Source organism: Cebidichthys violaceus, unplaced genomic scaffold (genome assembly GCF_023349555.1).
Source record: "Cebidichthys violaceus isolate CVI_PGR_0920_01 unplaced genomic scaffold, fCebVio1.0.p SCAF_2, whole genome shotgun sequence".
In the NCBI taxonomy this organism is placed as follows: Eukaryota; Metazoa; Chordata; class Actinopteri; order Perciformes; family Stichaeidae; genus Cebidichthys; species Cebidichthys violaceus.
The window spans coordinates 13,633,066-13,643,044 of NW_027176372.1; the positions used below are offsets into that span (position 1 = coordinate 13,633,066).

General features: G+C 40.6%; 2 protein-coding genes across 3 annotated transcripts; both read right to left on the minus strand.

Moving 5' to 3' along the window:
• Positions 1-995: 995 nt before the first annotated feature.
• tmsb1 (thymosin beta 1) lies at positions 996-5,827 on the minus strand. Of its 2 annotated transcripts, none has more exons than XM_068714551.1 (7): positions 5,719-5,827; positions 5,140-5,254; positions 4,112-4,143; positions 3,628-3,730; positions 2,422-2,453; positions 2,158-2,260; positions 996-1,438 (listed from the first exon to the last, which is right to left on the minus strand). In XM_068714551.1, exons 2-7 carry the CDS (start codon positions 5,240-5,242, stop codon positions 1,383-1,385), a joined length of 429 nt encoding a protein of 142 aa, XP_068570652.1. In that variant the 5' UTR covers positions 5,243-5,254; positions 5,719-5,827; the 3' UTR covers positions 996-1,382. The 2 variants fall into 2 exon arrangements, with proteins under 2 accessions (XP_068570652.1, XP_068570654.1); XM_068714553.1 differs by having other exon boundaries at positions 5,140-5,257; positions 5,719-5,820.
• Positions 5,828-6,163: 336 nt separating this feature from the next.
• On the minus strand, positions 6,164-8,847 carry LOC137875882 (solute carrier family 25 member 53-like). Its single transcript, XM_068715394.1, has 2 exons — positions 8,569-8,847; positions 6,164-8,333 (listed from the first exon to the last, which is right to left on the minus strand). Exon 2 carries the CDS (start codon positions 8,330-8,332, stop codon positions 7,454-7,456), a length of 879 nt encoding a protein of 292 aa, XP_068571495.1. The 5' UTR covers position 8,333; positions 8,569-8,847; the 3' UTR covers positions 6,164-7,453.
• Between the last annotated feature and the right edge of the window lie 1,132 nt (positions 8,848-9,979).

A 9,979-nucleotide genomic window follows, 5' to 3' on the forward strand; every position in this document is an offset into this window, starting at 1 on the left:
AAGACCCTTTTCTACTCAGCCAAACAGTCAACAGGAGAGCGAGTGTCAATTTCTATAAATATTTTGTTACGGTTACACAAACTGACTTTTGCTCATAATGGTGAAACACAAATTGTATTCTGAAACCTTCCAATGCAGACTATTTAGTTTCAATCGTTCCCTTACTGTGAACACAATATTGTTCCCCTGAGTACTGTATATGAAAAGAATGACAATCCTACTTTTAATCTTGTGGCTTCTAATATTTAAAATGTGTATGCTAAACACCATGCACTACTTTACAGATCATTTAAACGATTTCTCACCTATTCTCTCATGTCAGATACTTCCTGCGTGTGTGTGCGTGTGTGTGTGTGTGTGTGTGTGTGTGTGTGTGTGTGTGTGTGTGTGTGTGTGTGTGTGTGTGTGTGTCATACCGTTGTGATTGAAGAGAGCTTCAAAAACAACTGGTACAGCTTAAATGTCGGACCAGTGCACCCAAACTGGCCCAACTTTCCTTTCTGACCACTTAAGGAAAATTTGCTTTGTATAATTACAATGTGGGTAGTATTAACAAAGGAACCATGTTTAACTTCCCTCCATGTTACGAGCACCCAGAGCTCCCAGCAGTACTCCGTCAGTTGACGTGACTTTCGCAGGCCCTTGGGGGGGGTTGTTCAAACTACAGATTGTACTTCCGCATTTTTTGTATGCCTGCATGAAGAGAGGGGCATAGTGTAGCATAATGCTGGAATCGGACATTCAGGCCTGGCTTACTTAGAATATGAGCCAGAATACTGTGTGGAGAAATTACAGCGTGTGGAAGAGGCCAGCCCAGTTTTATGGAAGTACCATATTTTCAGCAGTGAAATACTTGAAAGTATCCCAGAGCATTAAATATTTTCCTTTCTGTTTGACAATTATTTAGACCATGTCCAGCGCTTACATTAGAAATAATTTTGTCATGAGAAAATCAGTTCAAAAAGACAGTTTGAAATACACAAATATAACTCACATTGGATACATCAATTTTTATTAAGAAAAAAAATCGTATGCATTCTATCAGAACATTTTCTGAATGTTAACATTTACAAGCATAGTCGTGGTATTGTTAACAATGTAATATCTTACATAGCTTTCCATTAATACAATCATTCATAATTCTCCTCATTTTAGAAAATAATATTGCTCAGTTCAGCCCTTTCTAAACAGCATGGAAAAAACATCTACATGGGATTACAGATAGATCTTTCCCCAAAGCTTCAGCCCAAACACCATTTCTAATCAAACATGGCGGCACAGAAAACTGGCAAAGGCGAAGATGATGAACAAGATTACGAATTAGAGGAGCAGGTAACTGGGCAGGACAGAGAGAGAGAGCTGAATCATGGCAGTTGCGTTTGTTACTTCCTCGCTTTCGCTTTCTGAGGCTTCTGGGCATTCTTCTCTGCTTCAATTTCTGTGTGATCACAAGAGCGAGAGAGAGAGAGATGATCAACCAATAACAGAGTCTGGACATCAAAATTAGTCCTCATCTGTTGTCAGGACAAGAAAACAAACAGTGTTTAAATATAAGCAACCTTGGAAGAGAAACTAAATCAAAGCTACAGAGGCAGAGATATAATACATGTTAGTGTCTAGCATGGGGGCAAGCTCCAAAAACAGTGGATCCTCCATTTCCCATAATGCAACTCAACATCTTGTATTAGATAAATGCCAACTTTGTGATTCATTTGTAGTCTGTAAGCCTAACTCACTATTCCAGATGACATCACTATGGCATCATCAGATTAAGATAGCTCCCTTCAGAGCCACAGCACACAATTGTTTTCACAGGCTGTCTAGTAATGTATAGTGAATGTAGAATGTGTCAAGGCATGGCACAGGATTGAAAATTATTTTTTGAAATGAAGATATTCCTTCAGTAAAATAATTACAATTTTATAAGAAACATTTATAACAATGCAGGTTCCGCCTTCCACTAAAACAGTTTAAGGCTCAAAAAGATGACATGCACCAGCAGTGCCACCTGATTCAAGCAGTTTGCCTCTCTTAACTCTTCCTGCTGCTTCATGTCAGGTTAGCATTAAGCAGAACAAGAACAAGCTCCCGGGAAGTTGGTTGTGTGTCCGAACAAGGAGCTGAAGGAACCCGATCAGATACATTTTAAACACCTACCTTCTTTAGTTGGAAGATGGTTTCTCTCATTTGTTTCAGTCTTCTTGAGCTTTTGCTGCTTAAACCCCTCCACCTCCATATTGAGTGGCTCTTTCATGCATTTCTAATGGAAAAAAGTGGGAGACGGAGAGAGCAAAAAAAATAAATAGGAATAAACTCAATCCCATCTTCATTTCATCACTCGAGATGCAGTATGAAATCAAGCGCCACCTCAGTTTAAAAAGACGCGCTCTTGGAGTAAGAGCAATCATGGCAGGTACTTACCTCTTCGATGGCTATCTTCTCTTGCTCAATTACTGTGTGATCACAAGAGAGACAAAAGGTGAGGTGACCATTCTATAACAGAGCTGTAGGTTCATCAACAGTCATCAAAGATCAGTCCTAATTCATTTGTCAGGACAATAAAACAAATTGATATAGTACTCTGTACAGGCATTATCATCCTGTAGTAATAAATGTAATACCCCAACTGACGTACACAACATAGACCCATGATCTAAAGCGTCAAATATTCTAGATGGTGTGTAAGATTATCGGGTGTGTACAGACTGCAGTGCGAATAGTTAAAGAGATACTGCACTACGGCTTTCTATGATTATTTTGTAGTCTTCAAGTCTAACCCGTTTTTCCTGATGAGATCAGCAGATTTAGACAACTCCCTTCAGGGCCAAAGATGATATTATCACTGCGTTCCAGATGGCACACTTATGTACGTACATACATACTGCAGCTTCCCTTACAAAGTATGTACTGTTGCATACAGTATGCATTAAATTGGAAGATACTATGTCATAAAATCTTAAGCTTTGACCCTCTGTCATACATCCACTGCACAGAGGATTGTGGGTCAGTAAAGCATGCTGGCTTGCATACTGAAAAATGTACCCGGATGAATTAGGACATCCTGGCATACTAAATAGTATGGTAGTGTGGGTATTGGGAACCCACAGTATACAAATAGTGTTCACAGGTTGTACAGTACTCTTCATGACAAGTTAGCTTAACTTTGTGTGTAAAATCTATGAAGTGTCCCTTTAATGCAATGTCTGACTATTACTTCAGTAGCAATTAAATACAGAATGTGTCAAGGCGAGGCCCTGGAGTAAAAATCAACAAATATATAATTTTAGTAAAATAATTACAATTTCATGAGAATCATTTCAAACAAAGCAGGTTCCTCCTGCCACTACAACATAGCAAAGCTCTCCTGAGAGAGGAAAAAAAATTAAAATAAATCACAGTTTAAGACTCAGAAAAAGCTGACATGCACCAGCAGTTCCACCTGATTCAGTGCCTCCCCACTGACATAACGGTCAGAGCCGTTTGCCTCACTTTAACTCTTCCTGCTGCTTCATGTCAGGTTAGCATTAAGCAGAACAAGGACAAGCTCCCAGGAAGTTGGTTGTGTGTCCGAACAAGGAGCTGAAGGAACCTGATTAAGGGCGGATCAGACACATTTTGAACACCTACCTTCTTTAGTTGGAAGAGGGTTTTTTTCTTGCATTTGAGCCTTCTTGAGGTTGCCCGTGCAAAACTCCTCCAACTCCGAATTGAGTGGCTCTTTCATGCATTTCTATTGGAAAAAAAGTGGACGGACAAAGGAAAAAAAAAAAAAAAAAAATGATTGAAAATAAAAACAGATTTTTAAAATTAACACGGCATGATAAAATGTTAAGAGAATGTACGAGAAAGAACAAATCCCATCTTCATTTCATCACTCCAGATGCAGTATGAAATCAAGTTACACCTCAGTTTAAAAAGACAGTACTGGGCTGAAACTACACAAACCTACTTTATGAAGCAAACCGCAGGCAAGTAAGAAAGTGAGCATGCATGGGGGGGGGAAATAAAAAATAAAAAATTCCAGAACATATAAGACTAAAGTAAGATGACCATGATTTAAGTTCAGTTCCTGCTACAGGTAACAGATATGCAGGTATGTTTCAGTGCTTACCTCTTTGATGGCTGCCTTCTCATCATCAATTACTGTGATCACAAGAGAGACAGACAAAGATGAGGGGACCAATCTATAACCGAGTCGTCGATTTAGTTACATTCATCAAAGATCAGTCTTAATTTGTTGTCATGACAAGAAATCAAATTGATGTAGCACTGTGTTTAAACAACATCATCCTGTGCTAATCAATTAAAAACTGATTTACACAAGACCGAACCATGATGATCTAAGCATCAGTGTTAAATATTCTTGATGGTGTGTCAAATTATGCAGTAACTGGTGCAACAGATTTGTAAACTACATTATATGACTGTACTGTGATTAGACACATCAATGCCGGTGTTAACACTGACATTTCCTAATAAATTGATAAAAATCTGCATTGCAAGGCCAATGCAGATAGCTATACAGCTAACCTGTTGGGACTCAAAGAATTTATATAAAAAAAATTGAATAACACCCACTAATCAGAGGTCACCCCTTACACACACCCTACTTACATAATCTTAACCTTATACCAAGTCCTTACCTTAAAATGTGATTATTTCCATTATCGGGGACATAAATTATGTTCCTAAAAGTACAGCTAGTCCCCACAATGGAACTGTGTGAACAGATTTATGTCTCCACAACACACCCACACTTTAAACTCTCCTCTTCCTGCTACCAGATCTAAGGTGAGGCCTTTTTATTGTGCAGTAAATTGTCTGGGCCACCGACTTTTTGCTCTCTTAAAGTGACTCCATTTGTTTTTGTTTTTTCACCCCACAGTTGGAGAGCATGAAGCTCCATTTGCTCTGTGGCCTCTCTTAATAAAGACAGAGACCTTTTGATACATTTTCCTTTGAACATGTTGACATGAAGCAGAACGAGCTCTCAGGTAGCTGGGCGTGTACCTGCAGTTAATCAGTAAAACAATGTTTGCGCTCGACTTTCATAATGATAGGCAGGGAGAACTGTGACGAACAAGGAGCAGAGGAAAAGGTGGAACCTGGCACAAGGGCGGTTTCTCTTTAGACACATACCCTCAGTTGTTGGAAGAGGGTTTTTTTCTTGCGTGTCGGTCTTCTTGAGACTGCATCTCTTAAACTTCTCCACCTCCTCACCGACTGGACATTTGTTGCTCATTTTGGAAGAGTTCTACTGAAGAAAAGTTTGAGAGAGAGAGAGAGAGAGAGAGCAGGAAAACATGATTCTATTATCATTTCATCACTGAAGACGCAGGTATGCACATTAAGCCCCACCTCTCTTAAAACAAAAAAAAACTAAACAAAAAAGCAGTACTGGGCTGAACCCTGGAATTCACCATTAACCAGAAAAGCTAGTTTACCCCCCCCCGCTCGCGATTATTAACAAACGCATACAACGAAACAGCTCGCGAGCAGAAAAAATGACCACACCCCACAGTAAAACTGAGTAGTCCACATGAGAGTAAAGTAACTGTTGAGTAAAGTCTTCGGCCTGTAGCAGAAATGTTGAATAACACTAACTTTTAACACGAAACACAAATGTTTCTTAACATTAACATTGTTTACATTACAATGTTTAGGCGTCTTTTTTGAGTGTGCGAGCTGATAAACAGAGATAATGCAGAATAACTTTACCTGGTGCAGAAGTGCGCAGCGTCCTTAGCAGGTAAAAATGCGTCTGTGTGATGTGTCCAAAGCCAACGCTTTAAGTAGAGACAACACGCCCTTCTGCACGCCAAAATGGACACGAATGCTCTAGCTCCTATTGGCTCCCAAAGCTCAGTGGAAGAATTTTGATTGGTCAATCTTGATGTCTGGGCAGAACTGATAGCTGTCCGTTCTTGCGCAGGAATGTTGCAATCTTTTGGATCAGTTGTTCCTCCCCTCACCTGCGTAAAGTAGGCTAATGCACAACTACTGAGCTTCCATTATAGTGGATCTGGCTGATTTTTACTTTGCACACACACACACACACACACACACACACACACACACACACCATCTAATGGACGAGTTCTGACATGACATGGTTTAACAAAAATCACAGAAACTTTTTAAATGCATGATGGATAACATTTATTTATGAATGCACTTTGAGGGGTGAAAAAAGTCAGTATTCTGCAATAATTAATATGTCATTCCCTGTTCATTTCACAGGAATACTTGGAGATTACAGACATTTTTCTTCCACAGTAAAACACATAGTTTGTTTTAATCGGCTACATTGTGAAAACACTTGTTTATTCCAGCCATTGGCTCATGGCAGGGCGCTGGAGGACTTGGAGGAGCTGGCCCACATACGAGGTGAGAGGCAGGGTACACCCTGGACGAGGTGGCAGCGTATTAAAGTGCTACATAGCAACTTATTTGTAACCTATTGCTACTTGCAACAAAATAATTTCCCCTCGCGGGATCAATAAAGTTACTATCTATCTATCTATCTATCTTATTTTCCAACTAACGTAACCTGAATGTCTATGGACCCCCACACAGGGAGTGCCTATATTATTTTTTTCTAGTCCTTTAATTCACATGCAATATTTATTCCATACAAAAAATTAAATAATGTATTGACAATACACCATAAACATGCATCTATCTCCCTTTATGTAGTAAGAGGGAAACTACAGTGATTTGGTATTGCACTTCAACAGAGACAGGTGGTCAAGATATCCTGATCTTTAGTGCCTTATCCAGCCCGAAAAATGTACGAATCCTACTTTTATTCCATATTGAAAACAACATTGTTGCCTAGCTGGTAAATAACCATCTTTAACAAAATCCACCACCCAATTTGTAATGCAGGGTATAAAGTCTCCAAATCAGATCATCAGGCTATAGAACCCATTGGGCATCCTGTTGGACTGGCTGGTGAACTTAAGCATCTGCTAAAAAAAAATAAAAAAAATAAAACATGACTGTAATGTAATGTTGTTTATTCCCCATTCCTTTCCTGTTTCTTCCTTTTACAAGTAAATAAAGACAAAAATGACCAAAAATATGCAAATAACAAATAAGCAAAGTAACTCCAAAGCCACAGAGAACATGACTCAACTGTTGATAACCTGAGTATGATGAGTAAACTGACTTTGATGAGTTAAACTGGTAAAATGCCCCATTAAGAAAGTATAAATACAAGGCACCTGATTCACCTGCACCACATTTATATTATTAATATATTTAACTTTGGTTCTTGATAAATACTTGGCCACCACCCTTTAGAAACCGCAGTTCAAGTCCTGGCAGTGGTGACTTGAACTTACTTCTGCCTTCTGATACATTGGTCGTGGTTGTTTTTTTTTAAAATCTATTTCAGAATGTAAAAAAAAACACATTTAGAAATATTAAACTATTGTTTAATGGTGTTTCTTTAGCCTGAACGTTTCTGCTGCCTGTCGTAGATAGCAGTGGCGATTCCCCATGTAATGCACGACCTCAAAACAACCAGTGTACCTCCTCTGTACAGCAGAGCAACACGCCGCTGCCGAGATTCCCACAGAATCCTCCAACAAGCCATGACCCCTTTCACCTCCCCTCCCACCTGTGCCTGCATGTTTGCCACTAGCACCGACAGTGGGTAAAGAGTCAAGCTGATGGCCATGGAGGTCAGCGTCCCCGAGATGAAGGAGGAAACCACTGAAGAAAGCCCCTGTGCCTCCACGACAGCACACACCGGCCCCTTCAGGCCAAAGTAGAGGGAGCTGCCAAGAGCGTTGCGGGCTGTGATGGGCAGCAAGGCTCTGTAGAACCCTGAGGCCGGCCTCTGTGCCTTCAGCCTGACAAGAACACTCTTCAGGGTGGGTAGATGGCGGTCGTTTTGGCCGTTTTGCAACACATTCTGGACGCGCTCAAAGGGGGTAAAAACCACAGCTTCTACCATACCTGCACCAAACCCAGCCAGAGCAGGCAGGGCAGAGGTGAAGATGACACTCTGGGATGACAGGGAGAGCTGGCGGAGGAGGGTGTCCTGGAGGCCAAAGAGCAGCGTGCCATTCAGGGTCCTCATCAGTAATGGTGGGGCCACGCCCCTGTAGAGCTTCACAGGTCCCTCTTTGAGGAGCTGTCCCACGGCCTGCTGAACCGGGGTGTTGTGGATTTGTTGACGGAAAACAGTTTTGTAGACAGGGAAGACAATGAGGGTGGGGAGGGTGGATAGCAGGCTGGAGGTCCCTCCGTGCAAGTAGCTGTGGAAACGAACCATTGGATCCCTGAGGCCCCCTTCATCTTTGTTGTCAGGGCTTCCTGCCATCCTTGAGCGGAGTCAAAATTAAATCACAAATCATTTCAATGTCGCCCTAACAAAGGGACAGTCATACTGATACTGAGACTGCCTAAAGAAGAACTACAACTGAAACTTAAAGGTAGAAAAACAGTTAAAGAAATGACACTTAAATAATATATTAATATATAGGCCTAACATATGAACGTTCATGGTAATTTTGGGATCAGAATAATTGAAGAAACATCTGAGATGCATTTACTTACCCAGTCAGCTATCAGTAGACAGTAAAATAAAAATAAAAACATTAAATACATACAGCCCAGTGTCTACTTAAATTTCCTCCGTCTGCTGCTGGAAGTTGAAGGCAGCACAGGCGTCCGTTTGTTTCCCTACACTGCACGTAGAGAGAGCTCATTTCGGATAATTCGCCTCGTTAAGATGGCCAGACGTTTTTTACTCGTTTCTACCCAAATACGGACACAAACTGTCAGACCTCATCCAAAAAACGTGTATCGGTTTCAATATCAAAATGACAGGGCGCACTGAGCATTAAGCTGCCGGTGTCGGTGATCGGCCCGCCTTTTCTAGAATAACTATTGGTCAAGACGGTCTACGTCACGTGGTTAACGATTGGCTATTTTACAAATCAATCGAGGTGTTTTCTGTCTTCGGAACAAGGGTGTGTCACAAGTGAAAAATCTAATCAATAGGCTTACTACTGCAATTATTTCTTTTTATTTACTTAACCCTTTGACAAACAGACGTCACGGGTCTAATAACAATATAATTGGATTTTAACTGTTCAATTATGTCTAAATGCTGTTTCAAAGCATTCTCGGTCAACACCGAATGTGGACAAAGCAAAAAACAAAGACCAAGGGCTTTGATCAAAAACAAAAAAAAAAACGGCCTCTGGACGACGTCGTCTGATGGCACCCACCCAAGGACTGCAGATGGAAAGGAGTTTCTAGTCACTACAAAAATGTGTCATGCATTGTTTGGAATAAACAAAAAAAAGCTACCTACAGTGGCTTGCAAAAGTATTCATACCCCTTGAACTTTTCCACATTTTGTCACATTACACGCCACAAACATAAATATATTTTATTGGAATTTTATGTGAAAGACCAACACAAAGTGTCACACAATTGTGAAGTACAAAGAAAATTATACATGATTTTAAATTTTTTTCACAAATAAAAAACTGAAAAGTGCAGTGTGCAAAAGTATTCAGCCCCCCTGAGTCAATACTTTGTGGAACCGCCTTTTGCTGCAATTACAGCTGCAAGTCTTTTGGGGTATGTCTCTACCAGCTTTGCACATCTAGAGACTGAGATTTTTGCCCATTCTTCTTTGCAAAACAGCTCAAGCTCAGTCAGATTAGATGGAGAGCGTTTGTGAACGGTGGTTTTCAGATCTTGCCACAGATTCTCGATGGGATTTAGGTCTGGACTTTGACTGGGCCATTCTAACACATGAATATGTTTTGTTTTAAACCATTCCATTGTAGCCCTGGCTTTATGTTTAGGGTCGTTGTCCTGCTGGAAGGTGAACCTCCGCCCCAGTCTCAAGTCTTTTGCAGACTCCAACAGGTTTTCTTCCAAGATTGCCCTGTATTTGGCTCCATCCATCTTTCCATCAACTCTGACCAACTTCCCTGTCCCTGCTGAAGAG